This window comes from Trachypithecus francoisi, unplaced genomic scaffold (assembly GCF_009764315.1).
Source record: "Trachypithecus francoisi isolate TF-2019V2 unplaced genomic scaffold, Tfra_2.0 Lachesis_group11, whole genome shotgun sequence".
Lineage (NCBI taxonomy): Eukaryota > Metazoa > Chordata > Mammalia > Primates > Cercopithecidae > Trachypithecus > Trachypithecus francoisi.
The window spans coordinates 21443711-21467390 of NW_022681456.1; the positions used below are offsets into that span (position 1 = coordinate 21443711).

Here is a 23680-nt window from a genome sequence, read left to right on the forward strand (position 1 = left end):
TTTGTATTTTTAGTAGACATGGGGTTTGGCATGTTGGCCAGGCTGACCTCGAACTCCTGACTTTAGGTGATCCACCTGCCTCAGCCTCCCAAAGTGCCAGGATTACAGGCATGAGCCACTGAGCCTGGCCCCCTTTTTTTCTTTTTCTTTTCCTTTTTTTTTTTTTTGAGAGGGAGTCTCACTCTATCACCCACGCTAGAGTGCAGTGGCACGATTTAGGCTCACTGCAACCTCTGCCTCCCGGGTTAAAGCGATTGTTGTGCCTCAGTCTCTAGAGCAGCTGGGACTATAGTTGTGCACCACCACATCCAGCTAATTTTTGTATTTTTAGTAGAGACAAGGTTTCACATTGTTGGTTAGGCTGATCTCGAACTCCTGGCCTCAAGTGATCTGCCTGCCTGGGCCTCCCAAAATGCTGGAATTACAGGAGTGACCCACTATACCCCAGTCACCAATGCAAATTCTTTTTTTTTTTTTCCCCGAGATGGAGTCTTGCTCTGTTGCCCAGGCTGGAGTACAGCAGCACAATCTTGGCTGACTGCAATCTCCGCCTCCCGGGTTCAAGCAATTCTCCTGCCTCAGCCTCCTGAGTATCTGGGATTACAGGCACCCACCACCACACCCAGTTAATTTTTGTATTTTTAGTAGAGACAAGGTTTCACCAAGTTGGCCAGGTTTGTCTCGAACTCCTGACCTCATGATCTACCTGCCTCAGCCTCCTAAAGTGCCGGGATTACAGGCGTAAGCCACCGCACCCCGCCTGCCAATGTAACTTCTAAGTCATCTTCACAAAATGGGCTGTCGTCTCAAAGCATTAGAAACTGTAAAATCCTCTGAGCACATATTGCAGTCCCCAAGTTCCTCTCCCTGTTGAAAGCAGGCAATCACTGCCATACCACACTCTCAGGTGTAAGAGTGGGATAGGTATACTTTTGGAGATCCATAAATAGGGAAGTTAATGCTTTTTCCCAAGTAAAACTGAAAGCAGCGCTCAGATGCACCAGGCCCAATGGCTATTTTCCTCACTGTAAAGCTTCTTTGTCTCCAGCCCATTCCATTAGGGTTGAAAAGTGAGAAACAGACCAAAACCTTCGCCTCGGAGAGAGTTACCAAAACATGAAAGACATCCACATACCTGTGGTCTGGATACCCAGTAAGTCTTTGAGGTACTTCTCCAAGGAATCTTTCGGAATTTCCATCGTCTTTCTCACAGGCTGAGTGTTTGGAACACCTACTCTCAATGTAAAACCCAAGAGAGCTTCTAATTCCTTTACTGCAGTCTCTGGGTCATTAACCTGGTTTCAGAGAGAATATGTATATGTATATATTTTGTTGTTGTTATTTTTCCCTTCTTTTCACAGAATGTTGAGAATATATATACATTTTTTTTTAATTTTACAATTCATGGCAGTACAGGTGTAGAGAATATATATTGAACAGGTGCCAGCAGTCAACCCTGGCCTCAGGGGCTCCTATCTGTTTCCTAGGAGGTGTCCGAAATGTTTGTTCCCCAGTGCCATAAAGACATAGCACTTGAACACAAATTTAATTTACTCAGGAAGGCCATTTTTACTTCCTGCAGAAAGGGTACACTCGCCAGCAGTTTTGCCACAAGAGTACACCAAACAAAGGAGACAGGGTCATTTATAACCTGACGCATCCACCCTACTGCTGTGTCTGGTTTCCATTGGCTGAAATGGGACTTTACATTCTGTATTTATCCTGATTGGCTAGCAACTTAGAACTTTTTTTTTTTTTTTTTTTGAGACAGAAGTCTCACTTTTTCGCCCAGGCTGGACTACAGTGGCGCTATTTTGGCTCATTGAAAACTCTGCCTCCTGGGTTCACGCCATTCTCCTGCCTCGGTCTCCTGAGTAGCTGGGACTACAGGCGCCCGCCACTGCGCCCGGCTAATTTTTTATATTTTTAGTAGAGACAGGGTTTCACCGTGTTAGCCAGGATGGTCTCGATCTCCTGATTTCATGATCTGCCCGCCTGGGCCTCCCAAAGTGTTGGGATTACAGGCGTGAGCCACCGCACCCGGCCTAGAACTTTTTGAAAGAGGCAAAGGTAGAGAACAAAGGAAGGAGGAAGTAACTTGTGGAATGCTGAGAAAAGTAAAAACATCTTCAAATAAGGAAGAGAAACAGGCTATGACCTAATGCTTGCTTGGACCAGTATAAGCATGCCAGGGCAAATATTTAGGCTAAATTGTGGGAGTGAAGAACATAAAGTACATTGATTTCTTTATCACAGCTAGCAGATATTTAAGAATGCTAGCACGGGTCTTCAAATAAATTTTGCTTCTAAGAGAAGTTATTATTTATTCCTACTTAAGTGGGGAGGAAAGTCTTTGAAGAGGAACCTCTACTTTACTTTTTACAATTCCCCCTCTTTTTATTTTATAATTTCTCTTCAAATTTGTTTAATACGTTTTGATTTAATTGCTTGGTTTGTCCCTCTAATAGAAGTAATTTTTCCAAACAGGGTGGAGGAGAGTTAGGAGTTAACTCTGTACAGAGTGGCAGAGACAAGATTTTGTATAAAACTTCAAAGGCTGGGCGCGGTGGCTCATACCTGTAATATCAGCACTTTGGGAGGCTGAGGCAGGCATATCACAAGGTCAGGAGTTTGAGACCAGCCTGACCAACATGGTGAAACCCCGTCACTACTAAAAATACAAAAAAATTAACCGGGCATGGTGGTGTGCGACCATAATCCCAGCTACTCAGAAGGCTGAGGCAGAAGAATCACTTGAACCCAGGAGGCAGAGGTTGCAGTGAGCCGGGATTGAGCCACTGCACTCCAGCCTAGGCAACAGAGTGAGACTCTGTCTCAAAATAAACAAACAGCCGGGCGCAGTGACTCACGCCTATAATCCCAGCACTTTGGGAGGCCGAGGCGGGCGGATCACGAGGTCAGGAGATTGAGACCACGGTGAAACCCTGTCTCTACTAAAAATACAAAAAATTAGCCGGGCGTGGTGGTGGGCACCTGTAGTCCCAGCTACTCAGGAGGCTGAGGCAGGAGAATAGCGTGAACCCGGGGGGGTGGAGCTTGCAGTGAGCCGAGATCACGCCACTGCACTCCAGCCTGAGTGACAGAGTGAGACTCCATCTCAAAAAAAAAAAAAAAAAAAAAAAAACTTTGAAAGCCGGGAATAATATAACAGTCTACAAGAATAAGTACACCAATAACAAGAGCAAACGAGGTGAGAACCTGAAGTTAAAACTTCTTTTTATCCACTGAACCAATGTTTTATTATTTTAGAAAAAGGGTAGGCCGGGCGCGGTGGCTCAAGCCTGTAATCCCAGCACTTTGGGAGGCCGAGACGGGTGGATCACGAGGTCAGGAGATCGAGACCATCCTGGTCTACACGGTGAAACCCCGTCTCTACTAAAAATACAAAAACCTAGCCGGGTGAGGTGGCGGGCGCCTGTAGTCCCAGCTACTTGGAGGCTGAGGCAGGAGAATGGCGTAAACCCGGGAGGCGGAGCTTGCAGTGAGCCGAGATTGCGCCACTGCACGCCAGCCTGGGCGACAGAGCGAGACTCCGTCTCAAAAAAAAAAAAAAAAAAAAAAAAAAAAAAGAAAAAGGGTTATTTATTTTAGAATTTTTGGCAAGTTTATCAGATAGGGAGGTTAATCCTGTAGCACTTTTGTTATAGTCCATCAGGGACAGTATTATTAGGAACGAAGGTACAATATTGAGTTTTAATTATGAAACAAATATCTTTTTTTTTTTGCTAATATTATTATTTTTTTTTTTGAGATGGAGTCTTGCTCTGTCATCCAGGCTGGAGTGCAATGGTGCAATCTTGGTTCACTGCAAGCTCTGCCTCCTGGGTGAACACCCCCACAAAGGTCTTAAGCCTGCCATTCACCTCCTTTCCTATCTCTTTTCTCAAGCTGCCTTTTCAGTACCTGTTTGTCTTGCTTCCCATTGAAAATACAAGCAGCTAGTCACATAGATTTCATAATTAACACAAAATAAGATGACTATGGAAACGTAGGGGGAAACTCTAAGGAAAGCTAGAGCTACAAATGTAAAAAGATTACAGAGAAATATGTTGCACTTGTGGCTTGTGCATGGGAGGGGGTTCAAAAAATAGTGACTATTACCTTAATGATGTGAATACCAAGGCTGGCAGCTGCTTTTAGATTTGGTCCAAGGTCATCAAGAAAGATAGACTCGGAGGGCTGCAGGCCAAGCCGCTCCAAGCACAGCTTGTAGATCCTAAGGTCTGGCTTACAGATCCCTTCCACGCAGGACTCCACGACCTGATGGAGGGACAGGAATGAGAGATGAATGTCCCTAAAGGTGGCGCTCCCACATGCATGCTGGTAAACTTTTTGAAAGGAAAAGCATAAGAAGGACAGTTGAGATTTATTATAACAAGTAATTTAAGATTATGATGATATAAAATGATGTTGCCTTCTTACATTGAGGAATTTGACAATACTGGGTTACAACGTGGGGGCAAACTCGAGAAACCAAAATGTCTGTTTCAGACACTGTGACTCTGTGTAAACAAGTAAAGCCATAATGGGCCTCAGTGTCATCATCAACAAAATGGGAATAATATTAATAGTCATCTTACCTATCTTAGCTCAGTAAGTTGTGAAACTTAAATGAGTTCCAAAATGACAAAGAATTTGGCTAATGTCACATCTTGGGGCTAAACAAAGCAGAAGAAAAGCTGTACAAATCGGCTTTATGGGAAGTAGTTCACCCCCTTTTTTTTTTTTTTCAGAAAGAAGATACTGTCACAGGTATAAAATAAATATGAACTTAGTGTTTATTTCAGAAGTTTAAAAACCCATCCATACTCTATTTAGACAGAAATTCCATGGGAGGGCTGACACTGTTCCTAACACGCTAAGAGGCTCCTATACTTTGATGACCTTGCTTCAGCCACGTATCTGATCTGCAATGGGTGGAGGGTGCTGGTGAGAGTTCAGGAGAACCTGGGAAAGCCTTCTCAGTGTCAGGCTGTCTCTGATCCACTGATTCCCTGAAAGTCCTTTTACAGTGTCCCCAGGGCTTAATCTCCTATAATGTGGGCCCAAGACAGCCACATAGCCTATAACCAATACCCTCTGATCTGCCTTAAGAACAGAACTAAATCTCTGACTTGCCACTTGGAATGACCCAAGCTTTCTAAGGCCAAGGACAAACCCATTGGCCCCTCTCTCTATCCCACACTTGCATTCTGGGTTGGGTGAGAACTGCCCTTTCAGGTAAATAAATGTCCGGAATAAACTGGACCTTTCTACTTTCTCTTGTCTTCTAAGGACCTGAATGAGCTAAAAAAAAAAAAAAAAAAGTCTAAGAAGCTACCCTAAAGAAAACGTCAATAGTGAGAAGTACAAAAGCGGGTGTCTCAGACACCAATCGATGTAACGTACCAGATGGAAGCGGCAGAGCTGTACTGGCTGAGACAAGAGACGGGAGAGTGGAGGGAACTGTGGGGGATGGGGCAAAGTTCCAGGAAGCAGACGACTCCTCTCACTAGGTGAATTACATTTGGGGGAAGTAAAATAAATTCTTTTTTTTTTTTTTTGATTACATTTGGGGGAAGTAAAATAAATTCTTTTTTTTTTTTTTTTTTTTTTTTGAGACGGAGTCTCGCTCTGTCGCCCAGGCTGGAGTGCAGTGGCCGGGTCTCAGCTCACTGCAAGCTCCGCCTCCTGGGTTTACGCCATTCTCCTGCCTCAGCCTCCCAAGCAGCTGGGACTACAGGCGCCCGCCATGTTGCCCGGCTAGTTTTTTGTATTTTTTAGTAGAGACGGGGTTTCACCATGTTAGCCAGGATGGTCTCGATCTCCTGACCTCGTGATCCGCCCGTCTCGGCCTCCCAAAGTGCTGGGATTACAGGCTTGAGCCACCGCGCCCGGCCAAGTAAAATAAATTCTTAAGATTTGTTTGATAAGATCTCTAGCCTTCTCTTTCTGTTCTATTTTGCACATGATGGCATGAACTTATTCAGGGATGAACTTATTCAGGGTTTCTATTACTTTCTTGGCAAACCAGGGACTGTGGGAACAAGGCCAGTGTTTTTCCAAATGTGGATCAGATAAAAATGATTTTATTTATCAAGGCTCTATCCCAGGAAGATGGAGGGGAAGCCTCCTTCTCAAGGTAAGCATGACAGAGGCTGTGTGGTAAGAGAGAAGCATGGACAGAATCCAAAGTCCACGTCCCTCACTGCATCTTGGGGTGTCTCTCCCTAGCTGCATGGCAGAATCACCTGTGGAGCTTTTTTGAAATACATATGCCTGGATCCCAACTAGACATACTCAACAAAAGCCTCCAGGGAAACAGACCCAGCATCTTTACAAACTTCCAGGTCATGTGATGTGTAGGCAGAGTTGAAAATCTTTAATCTCGGCCGGGCGCGGTGGCTCAAGCCTGTAATCCTAGCACTTTGGGAGGCCGAGACAGGCGGATCACGAGGTCAGGAGATCGAGACCATCCTGGCTAACATGGTGAAACCCCGTCTCTACTAAAAAATACAAAAAAAACTAGCCGGGCGAGGTGGCGGGCGCCTGTAGTCCCAGCTACTCGGGAGGCTGAGGCAGGAGAATGGCATAAACCCGGGAGGCAGAGCTTGCAGTGAGCTGAGATCCGGCCATTGCACTCCAGCCTGGGCGACAGAGCGAGACTCTGTCTCAAAAAAAAAAAAAAGAAAATCTTTAATCTCACTGGCCCAACGAAGGGTACAAATATAGCCAGGCATAGGCAGATGTAGGACTAAGGGAATATGCCACTTCCTGGAGTCCAGGCAAAGTAGCTCTTCCAAAGATGGAAAGAATCAGAAAGGGGCTCTGGTAGCAAAATGTCTAATACTTATCAGAGAAATTTCATCCAATGTGTTCCAGAGGTTACCATGACTCTCACTATATTTGGTGAGCTGTTCCCTTTTGCACTGACTCGGAATATCTTTGGAGCAATGGGCCAGGGGAAGGGTCCTTCTGATCCAGCACAACTCTAAAAGGTGCTGGAAGATCAACTGCCAATCTGGGCTTTGGAGTCTTGGAGTCTCTAAAGGGAATTATCACTGCTGTTGGTTATAAGACAAAAACAAACATTTTAAAGTATCCAAATAGGGCTGGGCATGGTGGTTCATGCCTGTAATCTCAGCACTTTGGGAGGCTGAGGTGGGTTGATCATTTGAGGTCAGAAGTTTGAGACCACCTGGCCAACATAGTGAAACCTGGTCTCTAATATTAATAAAAAACACAAAAACTAGCCAGGTGTGGTGGCATGCACCTATAGTCTCAGCTACTAAGAGGCTGAGGCACAAGAATTGCTTGAATCTGGGAGGTGGAGGATGCAATGAACTGAGACTGAGCCACTGAACTCCAACCTGGGCGACAGAGAGAGACCCTCTCTCAGAGAAAAAACAAAGAGAGTACCCAAATAGGGGCCAGGCACGGTGGCTCATGCCTGTTATCCCAGCACTTTGGGAGGCCAAGGTGGGTAGATTACTTGAAGTCAGGAGTTTGAACTTTGGAGTCTCTATCCCAGGAAGATGGAGGGGAAGCCTCTTTCTTCCCTGGCCAACATGGTGAAACCCTGTCTCTACTAAAAATTCAGGGGTGGTAGTGCCAGGGGCAGTGCATGCCTGTAATCCCAGCTGCTCAGGAGGCTGAGACAGGAGAACTGCTTGAGCCTGGAAGAGGGAGGTTGCAGTGAGCCGAGATGGTGCCACTGTACTTTAGCCTGGGCAACAGAGCAAGATTGTCTCAAGAAAAAAAAAAAAAAAAAAAACATATATATATATAAAAATAGGCCAGGCACGGTGGCTCATACTTGTAATCCCAGCACTTTGAGAGGCTGAGGTGGGTGGATCACTCGAGGTTGGGAGATGAAGACCAGCCTGGCCAACATGGTGAAACCCCGTCTCTACTAAAAATATAAAAATTAGCCAAGCATGGTGGCACACGTCTGTAATTCCAGCTACTCAGGAGGCTGAGACATGAGAATGGCTTGAACCTGGGAAGCGGAGGTTGCAGTGAGCTAAGATTGCGCCACTGAACTCCAACCTGAGTTACAGAGCGAGACTCCATCTCAAAATAAATAAATAAAAATACAGCCAAGCATGTCAAAACTATAGGTTTATCACATGACAGGTTGGCACACACACATGGAGCAGATGGATTTAGTACGGAAGTAAATCAGGCCGAGGAAGGCAGTAAAGTTTTATTGGACAGCACTGGTCTAGGAATTAATGTCACAGATAGAAGGCAACATAGTTTGTCTTAGAAAAGGCCAAAGGATCCATTAAGATGTAAGGGCTGATAGAGATGCTTGTGTTATATGAAGACTAAGGTTCGAATTTAGAATGTAAAGCTAAAGTGTCAACCGGTTATCAAATGCCATAAATGTCTGACCTTGTTAAGAACACAGTGTTATTTTAAAGGGTCTGTTTTCAACCTATTGCATTTAAACCTAACTTAGTCAAGTGTCTGAAGGAAAAACTCCCTCACTCAAGACCTGTTAGAAGGCAGCATTTAACGCTACACCCCGAAGCGAGGGCACAGATTCTGTTCCAATGGTTTTCAATTAGCTCAAGCTTACCACATCAAACTGTTTCCGGTCCAGGGGCAAAAAGCTTTTCTGGTTGGGAAGATAAAAATTATTGCTCAAGACTGCAGTCCGAAGACCTTTTGCCCGAATTTGAGTTATGGCCTCAGTCATCACTGGGAACTGCTTTGCCACTCGCTCACTGGTCAGCAGAGAGAAAAATGAGTCCACAGGCACAGAGGTCTTTGACTAAAAACAGGAGAGGACAGAGGAGAACAGCAATCATTAAGAGTGACAAACACTCATGGCCAACAGAAAAAAAAAATGCTTATTCCTGGAGTCCTTCTGTTCTCCGGCTACAGGAGCCCAGGCTCATAGCTTGCTGCCTGCAGGAACTGTGTTCCTCACTTCCTCAGCCCCTGTGCTGAACACTCTCATATAAGGTTTTTAAAAGTTACCTAGGACTAGAGCTATAGGATGGGCACAGTGGCTCACACCTGTAATCCCAGCATTTTGGGAGGCTGAGGTGGGAGAACTGTTTGAGCTCAGGAGTTTGACACCAGCCTGGACAACAAAGTGAGATCTAAAAAAAAATTTTTTTAACTTAGCCAGGCTTGGTGGCGCATACCTGTGGTCCCAGCTACTCAGGGGGCTGAGGTGGGAGAATGGCTTGAGCCTGGGAGACTGGGGCTGCAGTGAGCTACAATCAAGTCATTGCACTCCAGCCTGAGCAACAGAGTAGGGAATGGAGCTATTTATATCAATATTACAATTAAATGGGTTCTTTATTCTGCTCATGGATTGCTAGTTGAAAAAAAAAAAACAGCATATCAGAGGATACAGTGAACTCTAAAAGTATATTAAGTATATGTAATTTAATTTTTAATGATTGAGAAGTCATTTAATGCTTTTTGTATTGCCTCAGCATCACCATTATGAACTTTAGTTTCTGATCAATTTTTTTCTTGTTTTTAAATTCAATCTGTGTGGGTTTTGAAAACTCTTATAAGACTGGGCGCAATGGCTCACGTCTGTAATCCCAGCACTTATGGGAGGCTGAGGCGGGCGGATCACAAGGTCAGGAGATCGAGACCATCCTGGCTAACATGGTAAAACCCCGTCTCTAGTAAAAATACAAAAAATTAACCAAGCATGGTGGCACGCACTTGTAGTCCCAGCTACTCGGGAGGCTGAAGCAAGAGAATAGCTTGAACCCAGGAGACGGAGGTTGCAGTGAGCCGAGACCATGCCACCGCACTCCAGCCTGGGCAACAGAGCAAGACTCCGTCTCAGAAAAAAAAAAAAAAAAAGAAAACTCTTATATTATCACATTTCAAAATCTGCAAAGGCAAGTCTGGTATTTTATATATACATATACACACACAGATTTTAGAACAGCTTTACTGAAATATAATTCACATGCCATGCAAGTCACCTATTTAAGGAGTGCAATTCAGTGGTTTTTAATATATTCACAAAGTTGTGCAACCATCACTGCCATCAGTTTTAGGACATTTTCATTACTCTAAAGAGCAAACCAGCCAGGCATGGTGGCTCACACCTGTAATCCCAGCACTTTGGGAGGCAGAGGCGGGCAGATCACAAGGTCAAGAGATCGAGACCTTCCTGGCCAACATGGTGAAACCCTGTCTCTATTAAAAATAAAAAAATTAGCTGGGGCTGGTGGCGCATGACTGTCCAGCTACTTGGGAGGCTGAGGCAGGATAATTGCTTGAACCTGGGAGGCAGAGGTTATAGTGAGCCAAGATTGCTCCACTGCACTCCAGCCTGGGCGACAGAGCAAGGCTCTGTCTCAAAAAAAATTTTTTTTTAAAAAGAGTAAACCATACCCATTAACAATCACTCCTCATTTCCCCCAAGTCTCCCTGTACTAGAAAACCACCAATCTACTTTCTATCTCTATGGATTTGCCTATTCTGAACATTTCACCCAGATGGAATCATACACCATGTGGTCTTTTTTGACTGGCTTCTTTCACTTTGCATGTTTTCAAGGTTTATTATTATTATTATTATTTTTATTTTTTATTTTTTGAGACGGAGTCTCGCTCTGTCGCCCAGGCTGGAGTGCAGTGGCCAGATCTCAGCTTACTGCAAGCTCCGCCTCCTGGGTTTACGCCATTCTCCTGCCTCAGCCTCCCGAGTAGCTGGGACTACAAGCGCCCGCCACCTCGCCCGGCTAGTTTTTTATATTTTTTAGTAGAGACGGGGTTTCATCGGGTTAGCCAGGATGGTCTCGATCTCCTGACCTTGTGATCCGCCCGTCTCGGCCTCCCAAAGTGCTGGGATTACAGGCTTGAGCCACCGCGCCTGGCCGGTTTATTATTATATATACGCATATATGTCATATATGCGTATATATATAAATTGTGGAAAATATATGTAACACAAAATTTACCATTTTAACTTTGTTTTTTGTTTTTGAGATGGAGTCTCACTCTGTCACCCAGGCTGGAGTGCAGTGGTGTAATCTCGATCTCGGCTCACTGTAACCTCTGCCTCCCAGGTTCAAGCAATTCTCCTGTCTCAGCCTCCCAAGTAGCTGGGATTACAGATGCCCATCACCACGCCTGGCTACACTTTTTATTTTTAGTAGAGATGGGGTTTCACCATGTTGGCCAGGCTGGTCTTGAACTCCCGACCTCAGGTGATCCGCCCACCTTGGCCTCCCAAAATGCTGGGATTACAGGCATGAGCCACAGCACTTGACCATTTTTAAGTATACAGGGCAGTGGCATTAAGTACAGTCATGTTGTCGTGCAACCATCACCATCACCACCATCTACCTACACAACTTTTCTTACTATATTTTAAATTATATTTTAGTAGACCCATTGCAGTTACATGAGCTATATAAAGAGCTTAGAACAGTGCACAGTACAGAAAAAAAATTCAATATTATTATTGTTTTAAATAAGCTGTTTTATCAAAGCCATGATGTAGATAGCTCCTGTTTTGGTATCTGTTGGAGGGGAGCTTTCAGGTTGCTGAATGCATGGAGGTGCTGGGAGAAGGGTGGCAGGCCCAGAAAGGGTACAATGGCTCTAAAACCTTTGCCCCCAGGTATCTTGTTATCTGGCTGTTCTTTTGCATCCTTCATAATATCCTTTATAATACACTAGAAAACATTAAAAAAATATATGCTGGAGAAACTCAGTAAAGAATTTTTTTTGGCCAGGCGCAGTGGCTCAAGCCTGTAATCCCAGCACTTTGGGAGGCCGAGATGGGCAGATCACGAGGTCAGGAGATCGAGACCATCCTAGCTAACACGGTGAAACCCCGTCTCTACTAAAAAATACAAAAAAAAAAAAAAAACTAGCCGGGCGAGGTGGCGGGCGCCTGTAGTCCCAGCTACTCGGAGGCTGAGGCAGGAGAATGGCGTAAACCCCGGAGGCGGAGCTTGCAGTGAGCTGAGAACTAGCCACTGCACTCCAGCCCGGGCGACAGAGTGAGACGGAGTCTTGTTATGTCGCCCGGGCTGCAGTGCAGTGACATGGTCATGGCTCACTGAAGCCTCAGTCTCTAGGGCTCAAGCCTCAGCCTCCTGAATAGCTGGGACCAGAGGTGTGGGCCACCATGCCTGGCTAATTTTTTTGATTTTTAGTCTAGACGAGGTCTGGCTATGTTGCCTAAGCTGGTCTCAAACTCCAGAGTTCAAACAGTTCTCCTGTCTCAGCCTCCCAAAGTGCTGAAGTTACAGGCGTGAGCCACCATGCCCAGCTAAGAATATTTTTAGTTATTTATATATAAATTGAACATTGAACACCTAGGGGTGAAATAAATAACTTTTTTTTTTTTTTTGAGACAGAGTTTCACTCTTGTTGCCCGAGCTGGAGTGCAATGGCATGATCTCAGCTCACTGCAACCTCCACCCCTGAGGTTCAAGCGATTCTCCTGCCTCAGCCTCCCAAGTAGCTGGGATTACAGGTGTGCGCCACCACAGCCAGCTAATTTTTTGTATTTGTAGTAGAAATGAGGTTTCACCATGTTAGCCAGGCTGGTCTCAAACTTCTGATCTCAGGTGATCCACCCTCTGGCCTCCCAAAGTGCTGGGATTATAGGCATGAGCCATAGCGCCTGGCCTAAGAAATAACTTTAAAACATGTAATGGGTTATAAGGTTTCACTTTATTTTCAGTTTAACTAACTTATACATGAATGTTGCAACCACTACTCAAGGCAAAAAGAAAAATATGGAAATGTAGGTATGTTTATCACTCACCATTTCAGAGCAAAGTCTCCCAAATTCTCGTAAAAAGCCCTCTGCTGTTATTTCTGCTCTCATAAATCTCATCCAGGGCCCATTTTCACCACCTTCCACCAAGGCCTTTAAAATAGTTCCAGAAGGGATACGATTCTGCACCTCCCATTCTATAGGAAGTAAAATATGCAAAAGTGGAATACATTGATACATGCTGGGGTTTAGGGAGCTCAGGAAAATTACCACACCAGTTCCTATGGCCTTGCTGTACTGCCAGGGTGGATGCTGTTGGAAATTTGCAGACATTCACAAAATGCAAAATCTCAATCTTAGACAACCAGAGGAAGAACAATACTAATTTGTACGACAGAGAGCACACTGCTGTGAAGCATCAGGTCCTTCGTGCTTGCTTGAGAGGACTCCGGGCACTGCATGATGAATTTTCTTCCTCGGTCTCATATTCACCAGACCATATGTTAGGTCACTTACCTGGACCTGGCAGAGACTATGGAAGCACTTGAAGGAATAAGCCAGATCCTGGTGGTCCCCAAAACATGCCCTTCCTTCTATAAGCTATAGTAATTCTTCACAGCATGGAATGGATACACTGAAATGTTCGCCTGAAATGCTGTCTTTGTGGATAAGGAAGGAAATGTCGTTTTTTTTCAGAAAAAGGCTCACTCAGTCACCCAGGCTGGAGTGCAGTGGTATAATCTCAGCTCACTACAACCTCTGCCTCACAGGTTCAAGTGGTTCTCATGCCTCAGCCCCCCAAGTAGCTGGGATTACAGGCGTGCGCCACCAAGCCTGGCTAATTTCTGTACTTTCAGTAGAGACGGGGTTTCGCCATGTTGGCCAGGCTGATCTCAAACTCCTGACCTCAGGTGATCCGCCTGCCTCAGCCTCCCAAGGTGCTGAGATTACAGGTGTGAGCCACTGCGCCTGGCCAAGAAGGAAATTTCTGTCCACAAAGAGATAAGGCAGTGGATGGATCAGCATCAGCATCTGTGGAATACTAGGAACATTTGTGCAAGGATTGTTTCTCCTCATCCACAGTTGCTTTTTCTGTCTACAGTACAGATGCTGGGGGCAAATATATACACACAACATTCATAATTATATATCTAAGACAAAATACACTTTACATATAGCTTTTGTTTTGGAATTAAAATACCTTTGTTGTTTTTTTCTGATAAAGTAGTGCCTGTGCATTGAAAATTTTTCAGACAATATATTTCATAGAAAGCTATACAAAAGAAAGTAGGCTGAGTGCAGTAGCTCACACCTATAATCCCAGCACTTTGGGAGGCTGAAGTGGGAGGATCGCTTGAGGCCAGGAGTCTGATACCAGCCTGGGCCACATGATGAAACCTCGTCTCTAGAAAAAATTAAAAAATTAGCTTGGCGTGGTGGCATGTACCTGTAATTCTAGCTACTTGGGAAACTGAAGTGGGAGGATCACTTAAGCCCAGGAGTTTGAGGTTGCAGTGAGCTATGATGGTGCCACCGTATTGCAGCCTGGGGACACAGAGCAAGACTCCATCTCTTAAAAAAGAAAAAAAAAAAAAAGAAGAGGAAGGGGAAGGAAGGAAGGAAGGAAGGAAGGAAGGAAGGAAGGAAGGAAGGAAACAGGACAAGCAATCCTATTTTTCAGAAATAGCTAATGTTAACAATCTGGTATATGTCCTTTGAAAATAACGAGACTGTTAAAACTCAATCCAAAAAATATTTCTTTAATTTTAGAGCTAAAGCATATAGCATTTTTCACAGCCCTGGAGTTGGTAAGCATGTGAGGAAACTGGCACCTCATATGCTGTTGATGGGAGCGTAAACAAGCACAACCTCTGCAGACAGCAATTTGATAATTTCTGTCAAAATCTGAAATGCACATACATTTGATGTAGTAATTCTACTTTCAGAAATTTCTTCCATATATATTTATGAAAGTAAGCAAAGGTTATGTACAAGGCTGTTTGTGCAGAATTGTTCATAATAAAAATAACTAGAAAAGTTAAATATATATTAATAAGGTGCTTATTACATCAATTATGATATATTCACATAACAGAATACCACACAGATGTTAAAACATATAAACTTGCCCAAAGGTCAGCAAAATATGGTTTGGGGCCAAATCTGTCTCCTATCTATTTTTTTAAGAGATAGGGTCTTGCTGTGTTGCTCAGGCTGGCCTCGAACTCCTGGGCTCAAATGAACCTCCATCTCAGCCTCCCTAGTAGCTGGAACTATAGGCACACACCAGCATGCCTGGCTCTACCTATTTTCGTAAATAAAGTTTTATTGGAACACAACCACACTTGTTTACTATTGTCTATTATTGCTTTCTTGCTGCAATGGTAGAAGTTAATAGTTGTGACTGAGAGTATGGCTCACAAGGCCTATCTAGCCCTTCTTTTTTCTTTTTTAAGATGGGGTCTTAAAATACAAGTAGCATTCACAACAGCAAAAAAAAAGATGGGGTCTTGCTGCTGCCCAGACTGGGGTGCTGTGGCACAGTCATGGCCCACTTCAGCCTCAAGCTCCCAGGATCAAGTGATCCTTCTGCCTTAGCCTCCTGAGTAGCTGGGATTACAGGTGCGTGCTACCATGCCCAGGAATTTTTTTATTTTTTGTAGAAATGGGGATCTCACTATGTTGCCAAGGCTAGTCTCAAACTCCTGGCCTCAAACAATCTCCCACCTCGGCCTCCCAAAGTGATGGGATTGTAGGCACGAGCCACCACATCCACTATGTCTAGCCCTTTACAGAAAAAGTTTGCTAACCCCCAAACTAGATCCTAGACATATGCCAACTGATATGAAAAAGATGGCAAAATATCATACTGAGTCAAAAAAAGGTATGGAACAGTCTACAGCATATGATCCAGTTTATATACACACATACAGACACACAGACACACACACACACACACACACACACACACACGGGCAATTTTTTGAAAATAAACAAGAAACTTTTCACAATGATAACCACTGAAGTCTGGAATCAACTGGGAAAGGGTCAAGGTGGCAGCAGGAAATTTCCTCTGTATTTTATACTCTTTTAGCAGTGACTATTCAATAAATGGGGTTGGCATAACTAGGTTTCAATATGGAATAAAAATTAAATTAAATACTCTTTCAGGCCATCACAAAACCAATTCCCAATACAGTAAATATCCAAGTCAGAAAAACAAAATTCTAAAAAATTGAAAACAATACAGAAGGCTAGGCATGGTGACTCATGGCTAAAATCCTAGCACTTTGGGAGGTGGAGGCAGAGGTGGGCAGATTGTTTACGCTCCCAAGTTCAAGGCCAGCCTGGGTAACATGGTGAAACCCTATCTCTACAAAAAATACAAAAATGAGCCAGGTGTAGTGGTGCGAGCCTGTAGTCCCAGCAACCTGTGAGGCTGAGGTGGGAGGACAGCTTGAGCCTGGGAGGCAGAGGTTGCAGTGAGCCAAGGTCACTCCACTTTACTCTAGCCTGAGTGGCAGAGTGAAATTTCATCTTGAAAGAAAAAGAAAACTTTGGCACAGCTAAAAGCATTATCAATAAAATCAAAAGACAATGCATAAAAGAGAGAAAATATTTGCAAGTGATACAACAGATAAAAGGTTATTACTGGCAGGGCGCAGTGTTTCACTCCTGTAATCCCAGCATTTTGAGAGGCTGAGGCAGGAGGATTACCTGAGGTAGGGAGTTCGAGACCAGCCTGACCAACATGGAGAAACCCCGTCTCTACTAAAAATACAAAATTAGCCGGGCATGGTGGTGCATGCGTGTAATCCCAGCTACTTAGGAGGATGAGGCAGGAGAAGTGCTTGAACTTGGGAGTGGAAGTTGTGGTGAGCCAAGATGGTGCCATTGCATTCTAGCCTGGGCAACAAGAGCAAAACTCCATCTCAAAAAGAAAAAAAGGTTATTACTGAAAATCAGCAAGAAAAGTGAGCAATTCATGGAAAAACTGAATGACCAATAATATTAAAAAAAAAAAAGAAGGGCGGCCGGGCGCGGTGGCTCAAGCCTGTAATCCCAGCACTTTGGGAGGCGAGACGGGCGGATCACGAGGTCAGGAGATCGAGACCATCCTGGCTAACATGGTGAAACCCTGTCTCTACTAAAAATACAAAAAACTAGCCGGGCGAGGTGGCAGGCGCCTGTAGTCCCAGCTACTCGGGAGGCTGAGGCAGGAGAATGGCGTGAACCCGGGAGGCGGAGCTTGCAGTGAGCCGAGATTGCGCCACTACACTCCAGTCTGGGAGACAGAGCGAGACTCTGCCTCAAAAAAAAAAAAAAAAAAAAAAAAAAAAAAAGAAAGCTCACTACTCAGGAGGCAGGAGGATCACTTCAGACTAGGAGTTTGAGACCAGCCTGACAGTCTGGGCAATACAGAAAGATGCTCTCTGAGAAAACAAACAAACAAACAACAACAACAAAGAAAACAAAGCCAGATGCGGTGGCTTGTGCCTATAATCCCAGCACTTTGGAACCATGAGGCACGCGGGTCATTTCAGGTCAGGAGTTCAAGAGCAGCCTGGCCAACATGGTGAAACCCCATCTCTACTAAAAACATACAAAAAATTAGCCAGGCGTGGTGGTACACGCCTGTAGTCCCCGCTACTAGAAAGGCTGAGCCATAAGAATAGATTGAACCAGGGAGGCAGAGGCTACAATGAGCCGAGATCACACCACTGCACTCTAACCTGGGTGACAGAGTGAGACTCTGACTCAAAAAAAACAAAAAATAAAAGGCTCAAACTCAGTCATAATCAGGCAAATGAACATTAAAATAACAGAAAAAAAAAAAAAAAAAAAAAGGCCAGGCCCGGTGGTTTACGCCTATAATCTCAACACTTTGGGAGGCTGAGGTGGACGGACCACGAGGTCAGGAGATTGAGATCATCCTGGCTAACACAGTGAAACCCGTCTCTACTAAAAATACAAAATTAGCAGGGCATTGTGGCAGGTGCCTGTAGTCCCAGCTACTCAGGAGGTTGAGGCAAGAGAATGGTGTAAACCCAGGAGGCGGAGCTTGCAGTGAGCCGAGATAGCATCACTGTACTCCAACCTGGGCGACAGGGCAAGACTCCGTCTCAAAAAAAAAAAAAAAGAGACCAACCTGGTCAACATGGCGAAACCCTGTCTCTACTAAAAATACAAAATTAGCTGAGTATGGTGGCACACACCTGTAATACCAGCTACTTGGGAGGCTGAGGCATGAGAATTGCTTGAACCTGGGAGATGGAGGTTGCAGTGAGCCAAGATCATGCCATTGCACTTCAGCCTGGGCAACAGAGTGAGGCTCTGTCTCAAAAAAAAGGAAAAGGAAAGAAACCACAAAGATGGAATTTTCATCTATCACGCTAACAAAAATTTTAGTCAAACATTCTGAAATTTTGAAATCATTATACCCTCTGAATTCAATTTTTTTTTTTCAAGATGGAGTCTTGATCTGTCACCCAGGCTGGAGTGCAGTGGTGCTATCTTGGCACACTACAACCTCTGCCTCCTGAGTTCCAGCAATTCTCCTGCCTCAGCCTCCTGAGTATCTGGGATTACAGGCATGGGCTACCATGCCCAACTAATTTTTTTTTTTTTTTTTTGAGATGGAGTCTTGCTCTGTCAGCCAGGTTGGAGTGCAGTGGTGCGATCTTGGCTCACTGCAAGCTCCACCTCCCGGATTCACGCCATTCTCCTGCCTCAGCCTCCCAAGTAGCTGGGACCACAGGCGCCTGTCACCACACCCAGCTAACTTTTTGTATTTTTAGTAGAGACAGGGTTTCACCATGTTAGCCGGGAGGGTTTCAATCTCCTGACCTCGTGATCCACCCACCTCGGCCTCCCAAAATGCTGGGATTACAGGCTTGAGTCACTGTGCCCGGCCTAAATTCAATCTTAAAGTGTTTGAGTTTTGGTATGAAAACGCATTTTTGGGCCAGGCGCGGTGGCTCAAGCCTGTAATCCCAGCATTTTGGGAGGCCGAGACGGGTGGATCACGAGGTCAGGAGATAGAGACCATCCTGGCTAACACGGTGAAACCCCATCTCTACTAAAAAATACAAAAAACTAGCCGGGCGAGCTGGCGGGCACCTGTAGTCCCAGCTACTCGGGAGGCTGAGGCAGGAGAATGGCATAAACCCGGGAGGCAGAGCTTGCAGTGAGCTGAGATCCGGCCACTGCACTCCAGCCTGGGCGACAGAGGGAGACTCTGTCTCAAAAAAAAAAAAGCATTTTTGGAGAAAAATAAAGTAAAATAAAAAATAAAAAACTAAAATATTTGGGCTGTACTTTGAATTCTTTGTTGTGTATACTAATTTTATAGTAAACTAATAGCTTAAATCAAGGTTTTCTGAAAAGGGCCAGATGGTAAATATTTTAGGCTTTGAAGGCATTAGGGACCCTGTTGAAATTACTCAACTCTGCCAGTGCAGGGCAAAAGCAGGCATGGACAATATGTAAACAAATGAGCAAAACAGTTTTCTAAAAAAATTTCATTTTTATGGACATGGAAATGTGAATTTCACATAATTTTCACATGTCACAAAATATTATTCTTGTTTTGATATTTTTCAATTAGTATTTCAAAACATAAAAGTCATTCTTGGATGACAGGCCATACAAAAACAGACAGCAGGTAAGGCATGGTAGCTCACACCTGTAATTCCAAAGACTCAAGAGGCCAAGGCAGAAGGATCACTTGAGCCCAGGAGTTTGAGACTAGCTTGAGCAACATAGCAAGACCCCATCTCTAAAACAAAAATTAGGCATAGTGGCTAACACCTGTAGTCCAGCTACCTGGGAGCCTAAGGCAGGACTGCTTGAGCCCAGGAGTTTCAGGCTGCAGTGACAGTCTTGCTCTGTCTCCCAAGCTGCAGTGCAATGGTGTGATCTCAGCTCACTGCAACCTCTGTTTCCCCGGTTCAAGCGATTCTCCCTGCTCAGCCTCCAGAGTAGCTGCGATTACAGGTGCCCATCACCCTGCCTGACTTATTTTTGTATTTTTAGTACAGATGGGGTTTCGCCATGTTGGCCAGGCTGGTCTCAAACTCATGACCTCAAGTGATCCGCCCATCTCTCGTCCTCCCAAAGTGCTGAGATTACAGGTGTGAGCTACGGCACCTGGCCAATTCTAGCATATTCTTATCAAATGATCCTTGATATGGTTCATTTGAAATAAACAACATTAGAAGCTCCAGTCAAGCAAAAGACAAAGTATAAGGCATCACTATTTTGCTCACACACCTACCCATCAAATATTTCCTGAATGACTGAGACAGCCTGCAGAGCTAACACTGCCACAGTGAAGTGAAGAAATCCCAGATCTGGGGTCCTGGAATCCAAGAGCCCCATAGAGGAGACATGAACACATCCCACTGCAAACTATAATGTCTCGGTGAAGGTGAAACTTGCATGGGAATTGGCTATCCAGGAACATTCTGCCCAGGTTGCAAATAAGGTTGGAGAAGCCTTGACAGAAGAGGACTCTTGAAGTTAGTAACAACCATGAGATTTATTGAGTGTTCAAAAGATTCCAGTCATTGCTGAATAATATCCCCTTAAATTTGCCATTAAAAGCATCAGTAGGATTTGAACAGGCAGAGGAGACAGGGAGGAAACAGAGCTTGCAAAGGCACAAACATGCAAATGCGCCTGGCATGCCTGGGGAGCATCAGGTCCTAGTCCATAGCAGGAAAGCTAGAACTGAGAGGGGCCCTGAATCCCAGGCAAAAGCTTCCAGACTTAATCTAGGGGACTACATGCAGGCATTCAAGGTTTTCAAGCCAGGGATGAAAGGAACAAGATCTATGCTTTATTTTTATTTTTATTTTATTTATTATTTTGTAACAGGGTCTCACTTTGTCACCCAGGCTGGAGTGCAGTGGTACAATCTCAGCTCACTGAAGCCTCAACCGCCTGGGCTAAAGTGATCCTCCCACCAGAGCCCCTCAAGTAGCTGGGACTATATCCATGCACCACCACACCCAGGTAAGTTTTTTGTATTTTTCGTAGAGATGAGGTTTCACCAGGTTGGCCAGGCTGCTCTTGAACTCTTGTGCTCAAGTGATCTGCCCACCTTGGCCTCCTGAAGTGCTGAGATTACAGGTGTGAGCCGCTAAGCGCAGAAGCAAGATCTATGTTTTAGAAAGGTAATTCTGGAGCTGGGAGGAGATTTTGTAAAATCCAGAGAGCCAGAGGCAGGGAAAGAGTTAGGAGGCTGATGACATCATTTGGGTGAGAGAAGGTAAGGGTGGAGGCAGTGGGAATGGAGAGAAGTGAATTGGTTCTTAAGATATTCTGGAGAAAGTCAAGAAACTTTCTGTTCACTGATCTTTATGTTCTTCCCCGCTGCCTTTTTTTTTTTTAGAGACAGGTTCTCTAAAAAAGCCTGATGCCGGCCGGGCGCGGTGGCTCAAGCCTGTAATCCCAGCACTTTGGGAGGCCGAGACGGGCGGATCACGAGGTCAGGAGATCGAGACCATCCTGGCTAACACGGTGAAACCCCGTCTCTACTAAAAAATACAAAAAAATTAGCCGGGCGAGGTGGCGGGCGCCTGTAGTCCCAGCTACTCAGGAGGCTGAGGCAGGAGAATGGCGTGAACCCGGGAGGCGGAGCTTGCCGTGAGCTGAGATCCGGCCACTGCACTCCAGCCTGGGCGGCAGAGCCAGACTCCGTCTCAAAAAAAAAAAAAAAAAAAAAAAAAAAAGCCTGATGCCCAGTCTGGGGTGCACTGGTGCAATCCTAGCTCAAGATGGGGTCTCACTGTGTTGCTCAGGCTTGGTCTTTACGTTCTTTGTAAAGGAATAGATTCAGCTGTCTGCAGAACAAGAATATTTGGGGTTGGTAAGGAGCAGGGGGAGTGGACAGTCTAGAACAGCCCCTGAAGTAAACATGACAGAGATATGAGTGAAGAAACAGACAGATACGAGTGAAGGAACAGAGAGGCTCAGGCGTAGCACCAAGGGCCCACCTGAGGCTGGAGCTCAGAAACTAGCTTGTGCAGCCAGTTTGCACGGCTGAGTAATTTGGTCAGCAGTGCTGGAAAGCCTAGACATGCAGGCATAGAAAACCTGTGCCTGGGTTGACTCACGATGAAGAACTGGCCAACCAGCCACCACAGAAGCTCAAAAGGAGAGGGATGGCTGTCTGGCCCTTTGTCCTTCCTGCTGGCTGGCATGAGAATGTGATAGCAGCAGGTGAGACAGCCAAGACAGACCATGAGGTAAGAGTGGAAATGAAAAGTCACAGCAGAGCAACATGCTAGAAAGAGCTGGAGTCCCTGATACCACAGTCACATCACACAGTGCCCCAGACCACATACCTGGGCTTTTATGTGCAAGAGAAACTTCTAGCTTGTTTCAGTCACTATTTTGTTAGGTTTTCTACTGCTTGAAGCCAAAATGACTCTAACTAATAAAAGCTGAACTGAGTAGAAAAGAAGTAAAACCAGGAAGGGGCAGGTAAAGAGAAGACCAGAGACCAGAGGGCTGACCCTTACCCTGTTAGTCCAGAAGCAGGTTTAGAGGGAGTGGGGTAGAACAGAGGAAGGCTGTAATCAAAGGGGGAATTTCAGCATTCTAGATTTCAGAAGTAGCACAGTTCCCAAGAAAAAGTGGTTAAATTCTTTGGGTTTTTTGTTTGTTTGTTTGTTTTTGAGTAAAGGTCTTCCTCTGTTACATAGGCTGGAATGCAGTGGCATGATCATGGCTGACTACAGCCTCAACCACCTGGACTCATGTGATCCCGCCACCTCAGCCTCCTGAGTATCTAGAACTACAGGTGCCATGTCATCGTGCCCTGATAATTTTTTAAATTTCTGCAGATATGGGGTCTCATTATGTTGCTCAGGCTGGTCTTGCTTGAACTCCTGGGCTCAAACGACCCTCCCATCTCGGTCTCCCAAAGTGCTGGGATTACAGGCCTCTGTCCCTGTGCCCTGCCTTGGTGGTTAAATTCTAATTGCAATACTCATGGCAGCTCATCATTGATTGAGAATTTAGGATGCACTGAGCAATCACTGTGCTAAGCAAGTGCTTCCCACGGATAACTCTCCGCCAGATCCCAAGGAGGAAGGCACTACCATTAGCTCTCATTTAATGATGAGGAAAGTAAGATTTGGAGAAGCTGAACCACGCGCCCAAGACACTTAGCCCCCTAGTGGTGCTTGGAATTCGACTCGAGAGCCAGAGCATGGCCTGCTAGGACACACTGCTGCCCAAGTGTTCCCCTCTGCCTTCCCAATCACTCTCCATTCTCCCACCGCCACCCTAGTCCCCCAAAGTGAAGCAGAATGAATAGCTCACCTGCAGCGACTCTTCCAGGAGAAGGAATGAGAACTCCGCCCATGTCGAAAATCACTGCTTTGTAGGTGCTGCCTCCAAGGTGCGTCCATCCGTGGGACCCCTGGTGCCTGCGCTGGATGTGTTTCAGGAAGGTTGTCCTCCACGCCCACTGGAGACAGGAGGACTGGAAACAGTTCCTTACACACATGGTGAGGCCGAGGCTGTGTGGGAAGAAGGCACAGGGCATGACGTGCTTGCACTGCCTCCCACGCAGGCCTCCATCCTGGAGTTCAGAGGGGCCAGCCAGACATCTCTAACTCATCTCCAACAGGCACTTTGAATCACACCCACAACCAACCTCAGTGTCTCCTCCCTCCCTGGCTATTCAGTCAAGGGCTCCATCGCCCACTCGGCTGCCCAAGCTAGAAAGCTGGGACTCGCCCCTGACTTTTCGCAATTTCTTTTTTTTTGGAGACAGAGTCTTGCTCTGTCACCCAAGTTAGAGTGCAGTGGCACAATCTCAGCTCACTGTGAGCTCCACCTCCTGGGTTCATACCATTCTCCTACCTCAGCCTCCTGAGTAGCTGGGACTACAGGTGCCCACCACCATGCCCGGCTAATTTTTTGTATTTTTAGTAGAGACGGG

General features: G+C 45.4%; 1 protein-coding gene across 7 annotated transcripts in view; it reads right to left on the reverse strand.

Annotated features, from left to right (window-relative positions):
• ACAD10 (acyl-CoA dehydrogenase family member 10) overlaps nucleotides 1–23680 on the reverse strand; it is a 72669-nt gene that overhangs the window by 40744 nt on the left and 8245 nt on the right. For all 7 annotated transcript variants that reach the window (XR_004439574.1, XM_033220565.1, XM_033220568.1 and 4 more), the window contains exons 2-6: nucleotides 23056–23255; nucleotides 12772–12920; nucleotides 8585–8779; nucleotides 4123–4281; nucleotides 1136–1295 (exon numbers count right to left, since the gene is read on the reverse strand). Coding sequence is in view for 6 of the 7 variants with exons in the window: in XM_033220565.1 (XP_033076456.1) it covers nucleotides 1136–1295; nucleotides 4123–4281; nucleotides 8585–8779; nucleotides 12772–12920; nucleotides 23056–23255 (863 nt within the window). In the remaining variant the exon portion in view is untranslated. The remainder of the gene's footprint in view (nucleotides 1–1135; nucleotides 1296–4122; nucleotides 4282–8584; nucleotides 8780–12771; nucleotides 12921–23055; nucleotides 23256–23680) is intronic.